This window comes from Enoplosus armatus, chromosome 24, assembly GCF_043641665.1.
Source record: "Enoplosus armatus isolate fEnoArm2 chromosome 24, fEnoArm2.hap1, whole genome shotgun sequence".
NCBI classification, from domain to species: Eukaryota; Metazoa; Chordata; class Actinopteri; order Centrarchiformes; family Enoplosidae; genus Enoplosus; species Enoplosus armatus.
In genome coordinates, this window is record NC_092203.1 from 1,249,272 (window position 1) to 1,273,333 (window position 24,062).

Below are 24,062 nucleotides of genomic sequence, written 5' to 3' on the forward strand. Positions count from 1 at the left end.
CGAAATCTTTCGGTTCTGATTTGGGTGTGCGTGACAGAGGCGGATCTAGAGGGAGGCATGGGGGGGGGGGGGCTACCACCCCTACTTGTTCCCCTAAAACTGTAAAATAATGTAATCGTCGGTCACCAGTAAGTCCCGAAGCTGTCCCAAGCACTGAAAACAGGCAAGAAATGCGGAGAAAATAACCGATATAAGCATAAACATAATTGATAACGCTCTCTAATCAGACCGTGTCCGTTGTCATAGCGTTAGCTAAAAAGTTAAAATGCTTGCTGCAACTGAGCTGATGCATTCATCCCTTTATATTCCCGCAAATATTGGATGGACTGCCAATTATTCAAAATGTGTCCCCCTCAGGATGAATTGCCATAACTTTGGTGATCCTCTGACTTTTCATCTAGGGCCGCCATCAGGCCGAAGTTTTACTGTCCAATACTTTGGTTTACAACCAAATGCCTGCACGAAATACTGCCCCGGCTGCACTGCTGTGTTTAATGCTAATGAGCAAATGTTAGCACGCTAACGCGATGGCGGGTACAGCCTCAAAGAGCTGCTAGCATGGCTGTAGACTAGTAAATTCATGTTTCAAGTCATGTCTTAAGATGAACACCTGGGACCATGCAGGGAACCCCCCCCACCCCCCACCCTTCGCCCTCCCATGCCACCCTGCTAAACCTCTTGCCACCCCATGTAAAAGTTTCTAGATCCGCGTCTATTCGGACATACAATTTCATTTCAATCCACACCTCTTGAGTGTCGACTGCAAACTTTAGAAAGTAGACCTGGATCAAAGCTAGTTTCAAATCAACCCTAATACTATCAAAGTAAATGGGATATGGTTACATGGTTAATTACCTCAAGTGAGTGATCCAGATCTGGTACAAAAATCACTCCCCACATGATCTACATCATAAAGTTACTTACATTCAAATCACAACATGTCACCGGCCACGTCATTAGAAAATCACTTTTTTTTTTTTTTTTTTTTTTTCTTTCTGGTAGATGAAAATACTGTAATAACAATACCAAAGCTTCTGTCTGGACGCCAAAATCAGCTGTAGAAGTTCACTGGAAAATCCCACAAACTTTACCAAAAGTTACCTCGAGGCGGCCCTCGGAAAGGCTTTGAGAAACAAATGCACCATCTGCACGAGTGCAGTCACTACGACAGGCCACAAGGAGACACTGTAGTACATTGAGGGGCGTCACTGAAGCTCCGGACGGGCCTTAAAACCCTCCGAGGTCCATCCAAACCGGAATAAAAAGAGGCTGAGTCCCCTCAGCTTTTGCAGTGAAGGCAGTGGTTGCTTCTTCTTTGATGTGTACGTCAAATCCTGGCAGTTACGATTCTGGTCCCAAAGGCAGTGTGGGTCTTCATTCATCACATCACGCGGGTGAAAGCGTGCGTTACTAAGTAGGTGCGAAATAAGCGTTTTACCTCTGTACACGGGCCATCTCAAGAAGGTCAGAGTGCAGCTTCATGGTTCAAAGGTCTGAGCAGCCCCCGTTATAAAATATATCCCATTATAAATTAAACACAAACCATAGGTTGGACTTTACATCCAGCGTTTTGAGTCCTTGTCCAGCTTCTGTCATGATGACGGACGGACGGGGGGGTTCTCATTCCAGCCCGAAGGTGCTGGTCTCCTCCACTGCCGTCAGCATCTTCTCATACAGCATCGAGAAGGACGGGTACGGCGGCAGGTCCAGCCGGTTGAAACAGGTATGAGCTCTGGAGGGAGACCACAAGACACTGGTTAGCGTCAGAGCTCCATCGGTGTCCAGAAAGGATGCGTTCAGGCACCGTATTGAGTGTAGGACACCCGCGTTTAGGCAGCACTCGGAGCCAAACGTGTATTTATGTATGTGAAAAAGTGGTATCACCCCCCCCCCCCCCCCCTTGTAACGTGTGAAAACGTTGAGGGTGAAGCTGCGGTGGCGTCCTGTGCTTACCTGGGCAGCGAGGTGACCTTCCCCCACTTCTCCACACAGAACCTGCGGGGTCCGTTGCTGCCTCGCAGTGAAGCAAAGCCCTCGTAGGGAATGCTGGATGTCCCAGTCACAAACTGAAGGAGGGATGGGGGGGGGGGGGGGGGGGGGGGCAGAGGTGGCAAATATCACTGTGGCACTTTAGCTCAAAAGTTGAATAATAAAACAACCCTGTCTCTTTAACACACACACACACACGCCTACCTGCAGGAGCCGTAGTCTCTGTTCATTGTTGAACCTCTCCACTGCTGCCCAGAACCACCGGATCACAATGTGGTTGTCGTGGTAACCTAAGAAAAAACACGTCACGTCATGCGTTGCGATGATGGCAAATAACGAGGGCGCGGGGGGGGCCTTCAACCGGAAAACATTTCTGTCTCAACTGAACCCAGAGCTGTCTGAGGTCTGGCATCTATGATGGGACGAGACTCCCAGGAGTCAGAGGGAAAAGGAGGCCATCGCAGCAGCAAAGAACACAACAGGGACGAGCACTTGTTTACAGGTGGGGGGGGGTGGGAGGAGGAGGATCCGTGTCGGAGTGTCAACCTGGCTGACGAATGATCTGCATGGGTATCTGGTTATGGGGTGTGTGTGCGTGTGCATAGAAGGAAGTAGTCTACACAATGCCAGGCTTGGCTGTCGGTTCCCTTTCTGCAGTAGTAGGTATAATGACCTCCAACCTCGGATCGCACCAGACCATTAGGGTTCTGGCTTATTGCGGCCCTAACCTTGAATTCCAGCCCCTCAGGAGGGAGCATCAGCACACACTTTAGCTGTTAGGACAGGGGGGCCATCGGTGGGTTCACAAATCACGCACGTAAAATGAAAGACTTTCCTTCGGTCAGATTAACAGCCCACTCGTCCTCCTTTCCTTCCCATACCTCCTCTGTACTCCGTGTTGTTCCTCCAGTCCGACAGGTCGATCTCAGCCGTGCCGGCGATCACCAGCTCCAGCTCCCTGGCATCAAACACCGACACCAGCCTGGCATCCACCACCTGGGAGAGACACGCAGACGAACATGTCACGCTTTGACAAAGAGAAATCGCATTGGGAGGAGGCATAAAGGTGTCGAGGCGACGTTGGGTGAGAGTTGCGTCACCTCGTAGAAGCCTCTGACCAGGCTTTCAGTCTGCTGCACCACCCCTCTCTCTATCCTCCACTTCACCATGCGCTCGATGTATTCCTTCTTGTTCTTCTCGGAGACGGGGATGTTGGCTCCGCCGGTCTTCAGTTCCCTTTCTGTTATCTAAGCGAACACACACACACACACAAAATTTATATTTGTCGTTTTTTTCCCCTCTTTTTTTGTCCTTTCTCTCTCTGTATTGCCACATAAAATCCATTTTGGAGTCTAACCTGTCCGAAGACTTCTTCGTTGACGGTGAAGGTGAGGTCCAGCATGTCCTCTATGTCGTTGTCCTTCATCCACTGAAGGGACTGGTGAAACTCCTCGTCCAGATACTCCAGGTCGCTCAGGTCACAGGGACTACATGGTGGGAGACCAGAGTGAGTGTGCGCGCCTCCGAGTGTGTATGTACAGCCAGAATGATCACGTTACGGTACGTACATGCGCAGCAGGCCTTTATAGAAGGGTCTGGTAAAGAAGGCATCCAGCAGGTACTGATGGATCAGAGCCAAACCCAGAATGCGACCACTGAACCGAAACCTGAAACACACACACACACACACACACACACACGCATGAAAGTAATCAGGACACTACTTATCATATCAGATCTTCACTATTGTCTCGTGTGTGTGTGTACTTGTACAGCTATCTTTGTGAGAACCAATTTGAGTTTTGGAGCTTGTGAGGACATTTTAGGATAGGGTAAGGGGCTAGCAGATGTGGGTGGGTGTGTGTGTGTGTATACAGGGAAACCTCACCATTCGTGGTGATTGTCTACGAAGGCGGACATGGGGCTGATCTGGACGGTGTAGGTGTCGTTGGCGGAGTACTCGAACAGACCATAATACGGGTTGAACAGCTCCCTGGAGACCAAGAAGAAGAACTCTCTGGAAGGCCCACTGTAGTCCAACCTGCAACACACACACACACACACACTGTAACGGTCGATTTATAAAAACGATTTATAAATTGCGTCCCACGAGTCATGATCTTTTTTGGACGTAAAACAAATACATTTATTAAGAGAAAATAAATATAAATTATGCTAAACATTACTGGTGGTTGTGGGGTTTTTTTTTTCACTGAGTGTTTGACATTGATAATTATGGAAACCCAAAGTGTTATATATTGCAATATTACATAATTAAAAAACATTCTGAAATGAATAAATAAATTGTGTAAAAAATATATAAATGTCCAACAATTTGTGAAATAATCCCTGCCTTCTCATCTTTCAGCCAATCACATGCCCCCTGACTCTGCTACCAAATGTAGCAAGTTAGCTCCCGCTAGCTAGAGCAACAACACACACACACACACACACAGATTTATCCTCTCTACACCTGTCAATCGCTTCTTCCTCCACCTCTAAAACATTCTTTGTCCTCTTCTTTCTTTCTTTCTTTCTTGATGTCCGGTAGATTTAGTCTTTTTTTTTTTTTAACCTTTATTTAAACAGGTTATCTCATTGAGACACTGGCCCAATACAACACTGTTAGTTGTTAAGTTACAGAAACACCGTGCTCATTGTTTTGTACCTGCTACAATTACTATGAGCATAACTGCCATGTCTGATATGTCTTTAGACATGTGTGCGCTCCTTGTTCAAATTATTGATGGATGGATTTGATGATTGGGCCGTATCAGTTGTAGTTCTATGCCAGAGCAGAAGCTGATCATTTTTGAGTCTTTAGTAGAACGCGGTTTATATGCCCAGGTAATATGTTTAAAATGTTGATTTATGTTTAATGACGGGACGCTTTTGCAGGTTTGCGCAAACCACCAAAAGGAGAAGAGTCTACTTTTTTTCTTTTCTTTTCTTTCTCTTTTTTGATGGAAAAAGAAAACATCAACGCATCATAAATACGCTATGCTCGTCCATGCACAGGCACGTGTGGTGGGCGTCACGCGCACACTCACCCCTCCTCCCCGACGAAGCTGACGTAGAGCTTGCTGCGCTGCAGGTCTTTGCGGGAATAGCACATGATCTGGTTGAAGGCGTCCTCCAGCAGGTGGTCGCGACGGATGATCAACCTGTCACGCGCACACACACACAAACACACACACACGTGTAAATACAAAGAAACAGAAAGGTTGCTCTATTCACACACACACACACACACTCCACCTACTTTAGCTTCCCTGGTCCTTGGCCGTAGCCTTTCGTTTCCAGTTTCCTGTAGAAGTTGCGCAGTTTGGCCTCAAAGTCTCTCTTGTAGGGTGCTGGGGCTCTGGCGTTAGCTCTCTGAGTACCTACAGGCAGAACGACAGTGTGAAAGGAAAGACATCAAGCTGCGCTGGCGAAGGTCTGTGCATCCCGGGGGGGGGGGGGGGGTATTTTGTCATTACGTGCTCGTATTTACCCTTCCTCGTCTCTCTTTCCATTTAACTGCATTTCCCAGAATGCCCTTTGACAAATGAAGGCATTCGTCTGTGGGTAGTGATGATGGAACGAGGCTTCCTGGAGCTTGAAGGGGACTGATGTTTTCTGCCGATTTGGGAATAATAATACTACTACTACTACTACTAATAATAATAATAATCTCATCTGATAATATGAGTGGAAATGTTACGCCATCTGAAAAAACTGACCGTTTGCTTTATTAGTAAGCTAGCTACAGCTGATGAAGGGGGTGCATTCCAACACATAGTCATATCTATATGCCAATTTCCAATACAATGCATGTAATGTGTGAGTCTTACCAGGCGAGTTCTGTGGGGAGGAGACAGGGGATCCTCGAGGTGACTGACAGTAGCTGGGGTGAAGTAAGGCGTGAGGAGGCACGTAGGACATTACTTCATCTTCAAACAGACTGCAGGGGGAGGGGGGAGGAAGAGGAGGAGGAGGAGGAGGTGACAGAGCGAGGAAGAAATTGAATCAACTGAACGGGCGTAAGTGAATTAAGTTGAAACAAGGAGAGAAACGAGGGAGGGAGGGAGGGAGGGAGGGAGGAAGGCCGCGGGTCTCACCTCAGCAGCATGACGACGTCGGCGTCACCCGACAGCCTGGCCAATCCCGAGCCTCCGTCCGTGCGGATCAGCTGCACCTTCTCCCTGTTGTCGTAGCAACATTACACCTCGAGACAGACGCTGGTGGCTGTGGCTTCACGTGGAAGCTATACATATTCAGTAAACACCGTGTGTGTGTGTGTGTGTGTGTGTGTGTACCTGAGTGAGTGGTTCCGGTTGAAGTCGGGCTGTCTCTCCTGCAAGATCTCAAAGATGTTTGGCTGCCGAAGAAACGCCACAATCTTGTCGTTGTAAGCTAGAAGGAGAGCAGACACGTTCACGCGGGTCAAAGTTGGTATTTTTCTGAGGGGGTTGTGTGTGTGTGTGTGTGTGTGTGTGTGTGTGTGTGTGTGCGCATATACTGACCCACTGGCACAACATCTTGGCACTGCCCCCTGTTGGCAGAGGCAAAGGTGCTGGAAGGCCGCGGCAGTACGGGTGGGCCGGCGTGACGAGGGTCTTCACCCACCTAAAGAGAGAGGGGGAGGGGGATGTTTTATTTATTTATTTATTTATTTTTAACCCCCCCCCCCCTTCTTGTTTCAGAGGAAGAGCTTTGTTATTATGTGCCGTGTGTGTGTGTGTGTGTGCGTGTCTCACCAGTCGTCGTGGGCTGACCTCGCCGGCACTGTGGCTGCGTTGGCGGGTCAGGTGTTGGCGGTGAGCCAGGAGGCTTGGTGGGGGGCGAGAGCTCTGGAGAGGCAGCCGGGGGTCAATGAAGGTGGTGGCACGGCAGTTATGGTCCACGAAGAAAGGCTGCATATGTATACGCACACACACACACACACACACACACACACACACACACACACACACACACACACACACACACACACACACACACACACGTGTCCAGTTTACGGTGGACTAAACAGTACACATTTCTTTTTTTTCCTGCATTCTTCGACAGTAAATTTCAAGTACTTCTACACACATACACACACAAATATACATAAATAAATGCTGGAATAAAAACTGACATAAATCAATAAATATTCAAACTAATAAATACGCACAATAAAATAATAAAATGTCAGTTTTAAAGAGGCCGCAGCTCAAACGGCTTGTTTCATCGGGACTTTTCTGAACCGCGAATCATGAAAAGCTACTCGGGTGGAGTCACAAAATGAAAATATGGAGGTGGAAATGAGCAGAAGCGTGGAGCCCTCACCTTGCCGGTGTGATCGTGCTTCATCTCCCAGCCTCTGGGCAGCTCCAGCTGTTTGTTGGCGAACATGTTGAGGAAAGCCACCAGGTCCCTGTTGTGCTGGTAGCGCTCAAAGTGGTGAGCATCCCGACGAACCTTACTGATCATATGCTTCAGACACGTGTTGGTGGTGAACATACGGTAGGCACTCTGAGAGCAGGGGGGGGGGGGGGGGGGGACACACCCACCAGAGAAAGGAGAGAAGTTTTGTTAAGCGAAATTGTCCCACTGTGGTACTATGTAATCACTATCCATCACCATTATCATGTATGTGCTTTCCTATTAGTGAGTAAGGGACTGTATGAAAATGATTGGTGTGCGGAGGAGGGGTTGAAAAAGCAACACCCTCTCCAGCGTTATATTCATAGCTTGCCTCCACCACCCCACCCTTCCTACAGACAGTCATGTTCCCATCAGGATGAACTGCAGTAACTTTGGTGAGCCCATGAAGTTTCCTCTAGCGCCACCATCAGGTCAACGTCGGGTTTATGACCTGTGTGTGTTCAGTGCTAGTTAGCAAATGTTAGCACGCTAACTCTCAAGTGAGCTTTGGAGGTCCTGGCAGGCGGATTTTGTTACGTTTGGACAGAGCCAGGCTAGCCGACTCCCCCTGCCTCCGGTCTTTATGCTAAGCTACGCCGGCTGTAGCTTCATATTTAAAAACACGCGGATATGAGGGCGGCATCGATCCTCTCTTCTAACTACTGGCAAGAAAGTAGGGGAGAAAGTGAAAAAGTAAGGGGGAGGGTTAGGTGTTATTATTATTATTATTACAACAAATCTTACAAGACTTAAAAATATATACATCTGGGGTCCTCCCTAATAATTTTCATACAGTCCCTTAATGAGTGCGTGGTCAGCAAGAGGTTGAAGCGGAAGGCCTTGCAATTTCCTGAAACAAATAGCAGGCGATCTATGAGACGGAGGAAAAGGGGAAAAGGGGGGGTGGATTGGTCGAGCGTCCGTACAGGGTTGGAATGCAGCACAGTGAAGAAGTCGGGGCTGGTGAGGAACTTCGCGCTGGGGGACTGAAGCAGCAGGGTAAGGCGAGACCTGGAACCGGACTGAGCCGCACTGTTGTCCCTACGCAGCTCTGCAACACACACACACACACACACGGAAGAAAATACACAAATCAAGGCCCCAGGACATGCTTCACGGACTACATAGACCAGAATGCAGTGCAGTGAGAGGGATCACCTGGGATGGAGGGGTGCATGTCGGTCTCGTCCGGCGGCAGCTCGTTGGCTGGCTGCTCCTCCGGCCTGCCGTCATTGGTTATCGTCCTGCGTATGCTTTGGTACCTGGAAAGGCGCGTGCGTGTGTGTGTGTTAATCACCACGGTGACAGTTAAAGCAAGCGCAACACTCAACTCCATTTTTTTTTTTCTCTCAACTTGTTGGCGCCGACCTGCGGTTGAGCTGCTCCATCTGCTGTATGGAGTCGGACCTCTGGAGGGTCTGCGGAGCCGGCGGAGCGGTGGGACGCTGCCAGGTCGTGGTCCGGTTCACGTGGTCCACGTAAAAGATCCGGCCGTGGCTGTCGATGCGGGCCTCCCAGTCTGGTTCACACAAACACACATTGAGAGAAGTAAGAAAACACGCGCACACACACACACACACACACACACACACACATGCACGCGCGCGCGCACACACACACACAACAGCGATGCCACGGAGGTTTCAGTAATGGGGAGAATTTCAGCAAAAAGGTGTAAAGGAATGAACACCCTCTGAAGAGACGAATAATGGATCCCTTTAGGCAGCAACAAAGCTTGATTATGCTGCCTCTTTCCGACTTTGGGCTGCGAAATAAAATGCGTTTCTTTTGGCCGTGAGTGCAGCGCGGAGGGGCGCGGAATGTGGAACGCGGTTCGACAACAACCAAAACCCCCACCTGTGTCTGTGAATCTGTCGCTGGCGTAGCAACAGCTAACGGACGACTGACACAACTCCACATCGACTTCAGTGAATTACATGTATTTACTGTCGCTAATGGCGCAATTGCAGTCAAAAAAACACGCTTTATAACACTGGAAGGATTTGCTCATTGTGTGCAGTTACACGTCATCATGTTAAACACTTGTGTTATTAACTACTTGTGCATGGCTTCTAAATGGGGGATTAAAGTTGAGCGCTCCTGTTCCGGACAAAGCTCAGGATAGGTGACTTAATTTAAATGATAATTTATTGTAGTACACACACACACACACACACACACACACACACACACACACGACACACTCACTAGGTGGCAGCGGCTCGTCCACTCTCTGGTATCGACTGATGTCATGGCGGACAGATGGCAGGGAGCGAACAGACTGGTGGCCATTGGCCTGAGCTGTGGCACCTACACACACACGCACACACACACACACGCACACACGCGCGCACACACACACACACACACACACGCGCACAAACGGTGAAACATTCTGGCATCACTTTAAAAACACAAGAAAAAGGCAGAAAAGTCTCTTTCTCGGGGGCCGAGATCGGGTCCTGCGGCTGGTTCGACTTCACCCGCCGTCATCTAACACTTGTCAAAAGGTTTAAACAGGCCCGACTGTCCACCCCCCCCCCCGTAATCCAGCAGAAAAACCTGCTCCGACCCGGATAACGCTCCAGCGCCTGTGGCGGAATTTTAGCTCACTTCTTTGGGGTGTCTTCAAATGCCTCATATCGCTAAAATCTAAGTCCAACCTAAGCGAGGCCCGCAGCTCACCCGTCTCTCTCTCCGCCCCCGCTGTCCCGTTCTGCGCCCCTCTGGCCTCCTGGTTTTGGGCCACGCCTCCGGAGGCCTGCATGGACCGCCTCCTCCTCCACACCTCCCCTCCCTCCTGCTCGTCCTGCCTGTTCCCGCCGCCGGCTCTCGCTCCTGTAGTTAACATTGTGGATGTAATTCAACAAGGAGGCAGATAAAAGCGCGGCCATATTACATCAGGAGATTATTGTATGGTAACACCTACCGTTTTCAGGAGTCCCTCCTCCCTGGTCAGCGATGTTGCTGCCGGCAGGAGCAGCAGCTGCTGCTGCTGCAACCGGCCCGTTCGCCTCACTGCTCGATGACTCCGCCCCTTCCTCCTCCGCCTTCGGAGCCACTTCTTTTCTCGTCTCCACCTCCTACCGAGAGGAAAATAAGAGAGGGGAGTAAAAAAAAAGCTCCTCCCACCTGGCATCCAAGACCTCAAGCTTTTGAGTCACCTGAAGTACAGCTGCTCACCTGAATGGGTGAAAGTGGACCAAGTGATGGATTGCAGGGTACTTCCTGGTTTGCGCCCGCCCTGCCGCTCTGCTCCTGACAGGTACACTCCACCACAGACTGCCCCGGCCCGGTTGCCGCAGCTGCCTCGGCCCCCGGCGCCTGAGATGAGCCGGAGGCTGCGGAAGTCTCCCCGGGGACGTGCGCGGCCTCGGCTGATGCTCCGGCAGCCTCTCCGGTCCCAGCTGCGGTCTCGGCGGCGGCCGACGTTCCCGCCAGTGTTTGGACCCCGGCCGCACCTTCTGCAGATCCAGGTTCGGCCCCCGCAGGCTCCGTTCCAGGCTGAGCACCGGCAGAGGAACCTGCCTCTGTTGCAGTCCCATCTCCAGTCTGCCCCTGTGGCTCCCCTACTGAACCCTCGTCGCCCTGTTGAGACTCAGATGTAGCCAATCCCCTCGATAAGGCTAAGTCTGTTCCCTGCTGTGTCCTCGTCTCCTGGGATTGCTCCCTGTGCTGCCCTGCCGTCTCCTCATCCTCATCTGAGTCTATGTGCAGCATGGCATTGAGCCGCGTGTCCGTTGGAAAGCTGGAGCGGAGTTTCGGCGAAGGCCCCGCCAGAGGCCGGTCCCCGGGGCTCCTGGGAGACTCGATGGCGTCCAGGTAGTCGTTGAGCGACACCTGCCGGTGGGTGTGGCCGCCCAGAGCCACGGGGAGCAGGTCCTCCTCTCCCAAATGCCCGGGCTCCCGCCACACGCTGTCGTCGCCATAGTAACAGGCACCGTTGACCAACAGGGAGCCCTCGTCGGAGCCCGTGGGAGACGGCCCGCACGTGACGCGCGAGGACGAGGACGGGTGAGGGAGGTCTTCGTCGTCGGAGGGACTGCCGGGGTCGCCGTTCACCGCGCCACCCAAGAGGCTTCCCACAGCGTCTGGGGAGGCTTCTGGGACAAAAAAAAAAAAAAAGACAGGATGGACGAGGGGGAGGGATGAAAGAAGATTGAGGTTGGGGATAAGCACAGACGGGGGGGGGGGGGGGGTCATGTGGTAAAGTAAAAAAAAGCATTGTGTACACACACCTTCTTGTCCAGTGGAGGTGATGTCCACTCTGAACAGAAGCTGCCCGCTCACGTGGTCCGTAGGGAGGCGGCGACACAGGCTGTAGCTGACTGGCTGATCGCTGCGCGCGCACACACACACACACACACACACAGGCGTTAGCCATGTCCCTACCGACAGCAGCTCAGGATGTGGCGTCCTAGCTCCAAATTCAATGCAAGCCTCAAAACGCTACCGGAAACATGGAGTCACGGCGGAGAGGAAGAAACACCCGTTCTCCCCCCTTCCTGTCCGAGCGCTCATCCACACAGGTACATGTGTGTGTGTGTGTGTGTGTGTGCGTGTGTGTGTGTGCGTGCACTCACTCAGCCGTCGGCCCCTCCAGAAGCCTCTGCACGGGGATGATCAGCTGACCCAGAAACCGCTTGATGATGGGACGGCTCTTGGCAAACTTATCCTTCACCTCGATCTCCAACACGTCAGTCATCAGAGCCACGAAGGTGTACTTCTACGGGAAGATCAATCGCAAAACGTGCCGTTTCATTTTCACCCATTTCTAATATATATCAGGGCAGCACATTGTGCATGAACACTAATAATAATAATAATAAGAAGAAGAAGAAGAAGCCGTGGTGTGTGCATTTTTGCAGGTGTGTGTGTTTGTGCTGACCTCCCCGTGCCACACAGGGTTAATGGTGTTGGCTATGATGGAGGAGCGTCTCTCCTGGCCGTGGTGGGTGAACTTGGGGAGGCCGCTCCTCTTGCCGGGCTGGATAGACATCTTCAGATAGGGGTCCGGGTTGAAGAACATGCCCTTCTTCAGGCCCACCGCCCGGATGTCTGGAGCGGAAAGCACACAGTCGTCGGCGCGCACGTTCATTTTTCACTGGCCCACAAATACACGACAAGTCCACTGAATCGTTCCTCTCACCTGATAGGGTGAAGCTGACGAGTTTCCGACAGTGCTCAGTGCCCGATTGGTCCTCCACTTGGCCTCCGCTGCCCACCTGATGAGAAAAACAGCCAATAGGAGAGCAGCATGAGTGGACCCCCTTACCATTCCCATTTTCTTTTTTCGTTTGTTTTGAGTGAACTGACTTCACTCCTGGAGAGAAAAAAAAAACAAAAAAACATGCGAGTTTGATGAAAAGTTAAAAGGAGGAATCATCAGAGAGGGACGGGAATAATGGTCTGAGAGTTCTGATTCAAGCTGACTGCTTTTCATTTTTCTGACTCAACTGGAGCAAACGTCTCCTCGCCTCAGCTTGTGCCGCCGAGAGTTCAGCGGCGTCCGCCACCGGGCTCTGACCCCAGCCCTGCCATCCAGCTAGCGTCTTTGAGCGTGGCGCTGCCGTTTTGTGCTGCAGGAATGCAAAAACCCGAAAAGAAGTTCGCAATTTTTACGCTTCCGGTTCCCTCGTCTGGAAGTCAATGGATTTTTTTTTTTTTTTTTTTGAATGGGGTTTTTGGTTAGATGCCCGGAATAAGGACTGTGGTGAACACAAGCTTAAGAGACGTTAGCTTTTTACTTCTAGCGATTCCGTTCAACGCTCATCTTCAAGAGTGGAATCCCGCGGATAAAAATCCCATGCCATGCTAGTAGCATAGAGGGGCTAAACGAAGTCGCGCGATGCTCCGATAAAATAAATAGCTCAATCTCATGATGACAATGTGTGTGCAAATTAAAAAAAAGCAGACCATTTGACTCAGCCACGTGACATTGTTTGAAACTGCCATGATGGCGCTGCATATGCAGATAAACCCGGTGTGCGGGTCTCCACGGAGAACAGGTGATCTACTTTATGTCTCCTACGTGGGGAAAATAAGAGATGACGGGGGAAAGATTCAAGGCGGAGGAATGACTGTAGGGACCTGAGGGACATGTCGATGGAACACACACACACACACACACACACACACACACACACACACACACACACACACTAACATACCGGTACTCCAGGGTTCTTGACGGTGATGCAAGGCGTCGTTGCTCTCAATGCTCCACTTACACCGTGATAGTATTTGAAGCAGATCTTTGTCTCCGCTGCGGAGGGGACACAGACAGATCGCATGGCGTCACTACGACATCATCGGGGCGTGCACTCTTTCGTGACCGCGACATTTCGGGACATTCGTCCGATAAAAGCGAGGCGTAAAATGCGACTGAGGCAAACACGGGGACCCGTGAAGTCCACTCACGCTCCATGAAGTAGGGTCCCGGCTCGAGCCTCCACACGATCTGGCCTCTCTGGGTCCCGTTCACGCCGCGATTCTTCGAGTCCCACACGTTGGCCACACACGTCTCATCTGTGAAACACACACACACACACACACACACACACACACATTTACATTCAAAATCTCTTCCTTTGGGGGGGGGGGACAGGACTGAGCTACTTCATATATACCGTTTAGTCCAGTGGTCCCCAACCTAGGGGTCGGGCCCCCTCCAAAAAGGGTCACAAGACAAAGCTGAGGGGTCGTGAGACAACTAATGGGAGGGGAAAACAAAAATCTAAAAGTTCTGATGAGAGGTGTTGCGCTGAGAAACATAAACCACATCCCCGTCGGTCCCCGTTCAGCCATCAAACATTTATGTTTACGTCCTGTGACAAATGGCCCGCGTCCTGATGGATCAATGCTGATGTCCGCGCACACACACACACACATACACACACACACACATATATATATACACCCCCTGTCACACCAGGTCACCATCACCTCACACACACGGCCACACCTGTCTTGACGTGACAACCCTGCAATCATCCACACACACAGGTCAGACAGCACGGTGAGGTTACAGAGCTCAGGCGGCTCCAGGAGGGGGGGCCAGGAGGGGGGGCCAGGAGGGGGGGGGGGGGGGGGGGGGTCGATGGCTGACAGCCAGGCTGGAAACAGGGCTCGGCCCTGAGGAGTAAAAAAAAAAAAAGAAAAACCCCAGAAATCCCTCTGCCTGGGTCGATACCACCGAGGAGCTGCAGAGCTCACCTTTCAGCGACTTTCTCCAGCTCTCTGTCTCGGATGAAGGATTGTCCACTCTTTCCCTCTCACACACACACACACACACACACACACACACACACACACACACACACAGTCGGTCACCTGTGGTTTGAGAAAGCCTTTTGTAAAGACGGCGTGTGATCCACTGGCTGCCGAAAGCTGCCCTTTCACACCTGAGCCTGCAGAGCACCAGCATTTGAGGGACCGTACGAAAATTATTAGGGCGGCCAGAAAAAGGGTGTTGTAGCGTTTGTGTGTTTTTTTCTTTACTGAGGGGAGAATAGCCTACATATTTAGAGATCTTATTTTCTATATCTATACCTTATTTCAGCCTTCCCTTTGGAGATTTATCATATATAAAAAAAATAAAAGAGATTAAACAGTTACATCATATTTATATGTGTTTTTTTTTTTTTTTTAATGATTAACTGCCGTCAAGTTCAATGTGTCAAGTTGGCCCTAATGCAAGTTCAGCTTCATAGAGCCTCAAAATTCCAGGGATGGGGTGTAAATCATACTTTATAAGACATGATTATTATTATGATTATTATTACATATTATTATTACACACCAACCTGGAAGCTTTTGGTTCAAAGAAAACCCCGACGTGTCCTTTTATTACGTTTAATTATTTCACTAATGTCCTTTTAAGGGACGCTGCAGCAATGAAATTAGTGGACTTTTATTAAAAAAAACGGTCAAATATATATATAAAAAAATTTATATAAAAAAAAAAGCAGAGGCAGAAATATCCTGACTTGTAGTCCCTAGTACGGGTTCAGCTCCAGATACACTTAATGACTTCTTTTTATCGTATTATTTATTATTATTGTGTTTTATTTCAGCCTCTCGCAGTAAACAGCAAATAGTGAAATGAAAAGAAAACGTGTGGATGCTGATAAAGTGTCAAGAGTCCCTTAAGATCTGTTGAGGAGATGGCATATTTTGAATCTTGAAAATGTCACACGTTCACATAGACTTTGTTTTGGGACGGACAGGTTAATGCTTGACACCCTCTGTCACCACGCCAGGACGAGGAGGACACACTTGAAAATGGTGTGTGTGTGTGTGTGTGTGTGTGTGTGTGTGTGTGTGTGTGTGTGTGTGTGTGAGAAAGAGAGAGAGGGTAATGTGAGACAGAACATACTGCTCTTTAATGCTATTGACGCTGAGTCAGCATCACTTTTCATCGGGATAAACCCACTGCCTCTCTCTCACACACACACACACACACACACACACAATCCATTAGCCAGTTAATGCAGCAGCGGCGGCGCTGATGTAATGCCCTAACCCTGACGAGATGAGTTTCAAGTCGCAAACCTCTTCGCTATCCCACAGCGCGTTCTTATTACCCCACCAGACAAAACAGGGGGGGGGGGGGGGGGGGGCAGCAGACGTGCGGAAAAGGTAAGGTAAAAATATTGAGACGATTGGTCCATTTAATCAATTGACTGTCCGCTTGACCCCTCCCCCAAGCAGCCATCGTCCAATCACAGCTTAGCTAGTGGAACCAAGTACGGCAGGTCTCCTGAACTTTGGATTTCTCAAAAATGCACAAAGTACACAGCATACTAAGAGTTAGGAGGGGAGCGGTGTCGAAAAAAAAATAAAATAAAAGCCTTTCAACCGACTCGCGGCGCTAATGCTAATCAGGCAGCTAGCGACGGCTGACGACATATCTGACAGCGGGCAGTCGTCGTTTGATGGCGAATCATCACAATTGTCAAAAAAGTAAAACAAAATAATTTAACCCTGCCCCAGGACCTCCACTATGGCTGAAAATACAACACAAAGACACAACAGTGCAGCCCATGTTGTGTCACAGCAAAGTCTTCCATGAAATTCAAAACACAGTTGCTGAAGTCCCCCTCCTGAAGCAGACTGTTCCACACTTCAGCGGAGGGGGAGGTGAGATTGAGTTTGCTCACCGATGTGGTACAGGCCGATCCAGTCGGTGGCATCCACTTCCTCCTTGATGTCCCAGGAGATGACCAGGTGGCTGTGGCCCAGAGTCAGCTGGTACGTAGACGCCGTGAGCGATGAGCGGCTGTCTGACGTCACCAGGTCTGTGTCGCTATTGGCCCGCTGGAGCCCCACCCCGGCCATTTCTGGCTGGTTCCCTGGCGACATAGCGGAGGCGGAGGCTCCGACTGCACCCTGCGCCGACAGGCTGTGGAGGTTGTCGGGCCCAATCGTGTACGGCCGGGAGTGCGGGGTGCGCCGACGCACCGCCAGCAGGTGCTCTCGGGCGCTGCCGTTGGCCGACGCGGCGGACGACGGGGACGAGGGGGAGGAGGAGGCGGTGGCAGCCATCGCCATGGTCGCCGCCGAGGAGGAGGAGGCAGCGATGGGAGGGGGCAAGAAGCGAGGGGGAGAGGAGGGGAGCTGGGGGTGGTGATGGTTGTGGTGGTGATGGTGGGAGTGGGACTGAGGGTGGGGATGGTGGTGGTGGTGATGGTGGTGGTGGTGGGGGGGCGAGGAGGATGGGGCAGAGGAGGCGGAGAGGGAGGGGGAGGATGACTGGGGGCGGGGGCGAGGGGGGAGGACAGCCGTTGCGAGGGAGGGGCGAATGGTGGAGGCCAGGTGGGCAAGCCAAAGAATGAAAACCAGGAGAGGGAGGGGGGGGGGGGGAGTCAGGGAAGAAGAAAGGAAGGAAGGAGACACGAAGGCCCTTTAGCCACCACCAGACCAAACTGAAGAGGCAACGAGTGGCTGGAAAGATGAAGTCAGGAAAAATGGAGAAAAGGGTGGAGGTATGGAGGTACAGATGGATTTTTAAAAAAAACGCAGGGTTTTGGTTTCCTTGCTGTACATTTCTTTGGCCCTGCTGGTGTTCCCTTGGGCAAGGCACTTCAGGGTTCCCAGGTTCCACGAGTCTTCATCCAAGGTGTTACGAGGCGGTTTGAACCATAGTTGAACCTTCCCTCTCGCTCTCTTTTTTTTTTTGCCGTTTTCTCTCTCTCAGATCAGTCATGTACATCCCAGTACGTATATATCCCTCTTAACGCCCGAGGCCACCGGCCCATTTTGACGAACACAGCAGAGCGGCGCCTTGCTTGAGGGCACTACAGTGCTTCATGAATCACTATGACAAAAGGAAAAGTGACGGAGGCGGGAGATGGGCAGAGAGTCAAGGGAATTGGGGATGAAAGGCGATCCGGTGGGAGAGGGGGGGGTGGGGGGGGGACCCTTCCGCTGGTCTGTCCGGGGAGAAGGGGGTGATGACGGGGCGTTCCTATGATCCACGGGGAGGAGAGGGGTGAATGGAGGTTGGAGACCTATAGAAGAGAGAGAGCGAGAGAGAGAGGAAGTAAGAAAGGTGATAGGGGAAAGAGGAAGACAAGGGGGGCAAGAAGAGGGATGATGGTCAGTATTTTGTGGTAATATTTTGCGTGCAGTAGCTCAGCCATCATTCATTTCATTACTTATACCTGTAAAAAAAATGGTTGCGTTACTAATGCGAGGGGGGCTTCTGTCTGTCCTGCCTTTCTGGCAGAAAGCCTTTCTACTGTCAGAAAGCCTTTCTGTCAGAAAGCCTTGAAGGCAAACCTCTCCTACGGCCCCCTGCTTGGAGAAATCAAGGTTCACTGCTTCAGGGCGCTGATAGGCTAATATGAAACTTCCCGAGTAACAGCCAAGGGACATTATTGAACATTTACTAATTGGTATGAACATAAAAAAAAAAAAAATCCCAGTGTGAATCATTTTATTTTCATTGGGAATTTAGAAAATGGTCGACGGCACCCGGCACCCTATTGCGGGCCAGAGCATCACTGGTCTATGATGTGCATTTTTCAACTTTGGGAGGGACACGCCTATCTGCTTTCAGGCTTCACGCTAAGCTAAGCCAAGCTAAGCTAACCCAGCTCTAGCCATAGATAATGCGCACCCATGAGAGTGGCGTCGATCTTCTCGTCCAACTCTCAGCAAGACGGTGAACAAGAGCCTATTCCTTTTCCTTTACAAAAGAACGCTTCACGTCACATTTACACAACGATCTCCCAAATCTACAAAATGCTCGCCCGTCTGGAAACAACCCCCAACAGCCCACCTACAATGACTTAACAACACGAAGATAGGCCTTTACGTCAGCCACACAATGACTTTGTAAAGACTTCAGAGGTTAACAGGTTCAATTCATATCCTGTCGACCTTTACAAAACGCACACACACACACACACACACACACTGTTCATTTCCCCTCAGCTTCTTGCTCTCTCTCTCTCTTTCTCTCTCACACACTGTGGTTGCCATGGTGAGGAGGCGATTACGCCGAACTGCGTCTCTTCCGCCACGGCCACGTCCGATCTACTGATCAGCTGCCGCTCCTTCCTCTCCCTCTCCCTTCTTTCCATCCTTCTCGCCATGACGAGGCCGAGCGGATGTGCACTCGCATACTGGCAATACCGTACCCCCCCCCCCAGGTTTCTACACTGGAGAGCGAGAAAGGGCGAGAGAGGTATGCAGAGCACTGCAGGCGAAAGAGAGAGAGAGAGAGAGCATGAGGGAGATAGACCCAAATAAATGATTGAAGAGGAGGAGAGAGGAGACGAGACGCAGGATGTATTACGGAAGACTGTAAATGCCCAAATTAAAAGGACTTTGCTTCTGTCCAAAAAGAGTCCAAAATCAAAAGAGATTCAATTGACTTCAATGTGAGACCAGGAAAGGCAACAAATTGTGACTTTCAAAAACCTGGAACCATGAAATGATCTGCGTTTTTTTGGCTTGAAAACATTAGCAACATTAGCCGGTGGCGGGTCAGCCACGGCGCTTAAATTCAGAGTCAGCAAGGTTAATAAAAACTACCATGAAATTGTGTTGTTTTTCATTTTAACAGCATTTTAACATCACATCAAATGGCCTCATACGGGGGGGGGGGGGGGGGGGGTCTGTCCCTGTCACGTCCCAGGTTTGCTTTGCATGACAAATCATCATCATCATCATTCATCATCATATTGAGCAGAGCAACGTGGAACATGCGGCAACAAAATGTGAATACGGCATCGCATCAGTGTTTTCCATATATAGATATTAGAAATATGTTTTTTTTTTTTGTATTTTCGATGTTTTTCTTTTCAGAAAGTCAACGCGGAGACGAGTCCCTTTGAGTCACAGAGGAAAAACAGAGTCCATGGAGAACATGCAACACTATGGAAACTCTTCCTCACAGGAACTGCAAGGCATTATAAAAAATAAAAAAAAATGTAAAAAAAAAACGCGGACAGGAAATAGTCCTCTCGCAGCGTGAAATGAGACGTGACCGGTAAACATGTGTAGCTACAGACAGACATACGGTGACTCACAGTTTCTCCGTGCATCTCTTCTCGAGCGGCAAATAGTTTAGGCGAAGCTGCAAAAGCCCTCCCCCGGCCAGTGCCATTATTAGGTTTATTCGACAATGAGAAGGGTGTGTGCCCTCGCGTTGAGGTACTTGAAATATTAATTCGACGTTGATTCCAAAGCAGCTTCCAAGGTTTTACGATGGGACATCCTCTAAATTCATTCTGGTTTTTTTTTTTACACCAGCAAACCCACAATGATGCAAAATACTACAATAAAACACTTACTAAACCAGGCTCCCACACACACACACACACACACACACACACACACACACACACACACACACACACACACACACACACACACACACACACACATTCACGCCCACACATCTGGACAGGGCAGAGGCCAGTGCTGAGCATGGTGCTGCTGGCAGGGTTGAAAGCCACTTGTGCCCAAATAGCTGCCACACACACACACACACACACACACACACACACACACACACAATCACACACACACACAGCTGCCTCTTGTCATTGGGGGGGGGGGGGGTGAAATGGGTCACGGAGGACGAGACGTGCGTTCGTGTGATTATTTTCTAAAAGTCCCACATGTGTGTATATACGTGCGTGCGTGCGTGTGTGTGTGTGTGTGTGCACGTATTCACTGACTATACAGCTGTATGATCTGTCCATGAAATGCTACTGTGACATTATGAGCTAAAACAACAGAAAACTAAAGCTATTACTACGAATCAATCAATGACACTAGGATAATAATAGGCCTATTAATAATTATGGACTAATTAATCCTGCCTGCAGCCCCTCACCTGCTGCTAATCAGCCCGAAACAAGATTCTGGACCGGCACCGTTAAGCGCTGTCCGTAGTACTGAAGGAGGAGCCAGACAGACTCAGTGATTACTGTGAATCCTCTGGTTAATAAATGTTAATAAATAAAGCTGGCTTGTGATGACAGTTCAGTTGTGCCCCCCCCCACCATACTTGAATCAGATATGCACACGTACACACATGCATGTGAAGCTCTCGGTAGGTAAGTGTCCTTGATCCAGCAGCGGGATTAAAACAGAGAATGGGGGGGTGGTGGTGGGGGGGGGGGGATTTACTGTTGACAGAATGCCTTCTCTAATCCGCTGTATTACCACACAGCTTCAATCTCAGCTGGAGCCCCCGCTGCCTCTGCAGCGACGTTTCCATCCGACAGCCGTCCAAACACATTGCGCACCTGGGTCCTACATTTCCCATCATGCAACTGACAGCATCGTTTCATTAAGCCAGAGGTACTCAAACTTTTTTCATTAAAAAAAAAAAAAAAAAAGTTCCACCAGTAGTGGAGGAAGTATTAGGAAGTAAAAGTACATAAGTATTTTTAGCAAAATGAACTGTACTACTACTTCTACTGTGCTGTACTACATTTTATAACACTGTGAACAAAAAGCACCATATAAGTCTGAATAACCTTTATTATTTTAATGACTATACGTTCACATGTCACTGACCGATGGCAACAAGTCATTGCCACGGTAACGGAGTGACTGCACACAGCGTGGACTGTACATAAATAAAGATGGCCGCCGCATCGCCGCTTCCTCCCGCTGCAGAAACCTTAGTTTGGCCCATGTCCCATCCGCTAACATGGAGGCTTATGACCTATAATGCAGCCAGCCACCGGGAGGGGGGGGGGGGGGGGGTTGGGTGATCGAGATGCCGTCCATCTTTACATACTTTGACTTGCAGCCTCTCTGTTGCTCCGATTTAATTTACATTTGGCATTCAAGGTCACACTTAAAGGCCGAGCTATTAATACCTGACCTGTAACAAAAACCTCCTCCCCTCCGTCTCTCCAACGACACCCCCTCTCTCCTCCCCTCTTCACACACACACACACACTCAATGAGACGACCTTTGACCTTAGTCTTACAGCTGAGCATTCCACATCAGGCATGCACATAAAACTCTGGCACCGGCCGCACCAACCGCTTTAAAAAACGCCAAACTCCTTCAAGTGTCAGCCGGTGCCGAGCTCCACGTTCATTCCCCCGCTGCGACCGAAAGCTGAGCCCGCAGAAGTAACTGCCCACTGATTTGATCATTGATCAACGGCGTCGGTCGTTCTTTTTCCAAAGCAAAAATAGCCTCTCAACTGAGAGGATTCGCTGCTTTTCCTTGTCTTACTTATTTTAAATTGAATATCTTTGGGATTTTGGACATTTGCGAACACGGCTAACTAGCTAGTTAGCGTAGCTTGCCAACATTAGATTCTGATTCCAACTGAATGTTACTCACCACTGGACTCGAATGTGAATCTTTATACCGATTAACATGTTACACGAGGCAGGAACGGTTTTCTATTAACACCGATTAATACTTTTCGTACCACTCCGCTAGCAACCAAGGCTAACTAGCTTCGACGCTGGCTAGCATAGCTTGCTGACGTTGCATTCCCACAAGTGATATGAATTTTAGATCAGTTGATGTTACAGAAGGAAGGAATGGTTTTCTATAATATTTTTCATATGCTTTCACTCGACATTTCCAAGCTAGGTAGCATAGCTTGCTAGGGTTAGATTCCCACTGGATGTTGGGATAAAAGTGAAAAGGTAGCCTCATTTTGGTGCACTCGCAATGAATATGAATCACTGATACAAATCCATTCCTGTTCCACATCAGCGTGACACAACACAACAGATAGATATTCCTAATGCAATCACGCTGCAGAGGTCTTTAAATGGAATGAAATTACAGCTGGATCGGATGATGGACGGCACGGAAGGCAGCGCCTGGTTGTCAGAGGCAGTGAAACCCCATGTTAGGAGCTCGTGATGGCTCATACGCCACAACATGACATCTGTGAAGATCTGCTGTCTGAGGGGAAGCGAACGCAACGCCCGTTTCCACACCAGCCTCTTGAGTTTGCATTGATGCCATGTTGTACTTCCGCCTCGGCAAACAGCGACTCGGTAGGAGGAGGTGGTTGGTGGGGAGAGGGGGGGGGGGGGGCACTGGCGCCGTGCTATCAGCGCACACACACAGGTAAAGTTGCACACACACTCACTCATCCCTTGACACAAATACTCTCACACACACACACACACACACACACACACACACACACACACACACACACACACACACAGACAGACAAGAGGAGACGGCGAGTGGATTGATGGGGTGTGTAGACTGGATCACAGAGCTGACTCATCACTGCCCTACTGCCCCGCCGCCTCTCAGACTTTAAGTGTGTGTGTGTGTGTGTGTGTGTGTGTGGTCATCTGAGCAGGGTTCTGATTTAGGTGTGTGACACTGTAAGCTGTAATGTAATGTATCCCCCCCCCCCCCACACACACACACACATGTCAAAAACTGCGTCTAAGCCCAACCTATCACCTGCTAATTGATTAATAGCTGATTAACTAGCATTAATTCTGTTGTTTTCTTTGTCCAAGCCAGCTGTAAACAAGCTGTAAACAAGCTGTAAACACAACATAGACACTGACTTGTAAAGTTCTTATGGCTAACTACTTGGCAGAGAATTGGCTATTTACACATCCAGCAGGCACGCAGCAGCATTAGCATCATTAGCTTCTGTTTTGGTCTCCACCAACTGTCTGAGTGCTCCACTTTGTTCACCGGCTAGCCGCTAACTTTGTCTGTCGGTTGTCGGGGGTTGCCTGCTGCTGCTGAACCAAAAACAGTGAAGTTCCAGGCCGTAAAAAAACAAAAACAAAAACAATTCGCTAAAAAGACGCTAAAACGGGGAAAACTGTGGTGAGAATTAAAAAAAAAGGTTTTCCGCGACACCTTCGACATTACACGTAGTCAATCGATCCATCGTTTACATAAAAACATTGATTGGAGCAGCTTTAAAAAGGAAACACTGCAGCTTTAACTGTCAAACATGACTTGAAATCAAATACGTTCTTGTTTTTCTTTTAAATCATCAATGAAAAATCTCTCCATGTTTTCAACCCCCTCACCCCCACCCCACCACCCGTCTTCTCCTCCAGCAGCAGCTTCAAGTCTGCAGGTTATTTATAAGTGGTGACACTTTGTGACTAAATATACACCCAGGCTCTGACATTAATACGCATCAATCAGCCAACAACACACACACACACACACACACACACACACACACACACAC

At 49.7% G+C, this 24,062-nt stretch overlaps 1 protein-coding gene across 1 annotated transcript; it reads right to left on the reverse strand.

Annotated features, from left to right (window-relative positions):
- Positions 1-1,620: 1,620 nt before the first annotated feature.
- Positions 1,621-16,929, reverse strand: hecw2b (HECT, C2 and WW domain containing E3 ubiquitin protein ligase 2b). Its single transcript, XM_070930434.1, has 30 exons — positions 16,539-16,929; positions 13,798-13,905; positions 13,548-13,642; positions 12,527-12,602; positions 12,266-12,435; positions 11,961-12,103; positions 11,616-11,716; positions 10,561-11,480; positions 10,307-10,460; positions 10,063-10,215; positions 9,586-9,687; positions 8,746-8,896; positions 8,536-8,639; positions 8,304-8,428; positions 7,300-7,485; positions 6,729-6,884; positions 6,495-6,597; positions 6,288-6,384; positions 6,090-6,173; positions 5,823-5,932; positions 5,252-5,372; positions 5,040-5,153; positions 3,878-4,030; positions 3,558-3,656; positions 3,347-3,476; positions 3,090-3,236; positions 2,871-2,985; positions 2,194-2,279; positions 1,954-2,066; positions 1,621-1,732 (listed from the first exon to the last, which is right to left on the reverse strand). Exons 1-30 carry the CDS (start codon positions 16,927-16,929, stop codon positions 1,621-1,623), a joined length of 4,719 nt encoding a protein of 1,572 aa, XP_070786535.1.
- Positions 16,930-24,062: the final 7,133 nt, after the last annotated feature.

What these genes read in the sequence shown, in the direction of transcription:
- hecw2b (XM_070930434.1), bottom strand. Translation starts at nt 16,929, where the DNA reads ATGGCGATGGCTGCCACCGCCTCCTCCTCCCCCTCGTCCCCGTCGTCC. An exon ending in TCAAGAACCCTGGAGTACCG is followed by an intron (nt 12,603 to 13,547) that starts GTATGTTAGTGT and finishes TTTTCTCATCAG; the next exon opens with GTGGGCAGCGGAGGCCAAGT. An exon ending in ACGAAGAAGTCTTCGGACAG is followed by an intron (nt 3,237 to 3,346) that starts GTTAGACTCCAA and finishes GTGTTCGCTTAG; the next exon opens with ATAACAGAAAGGGAACTGAA.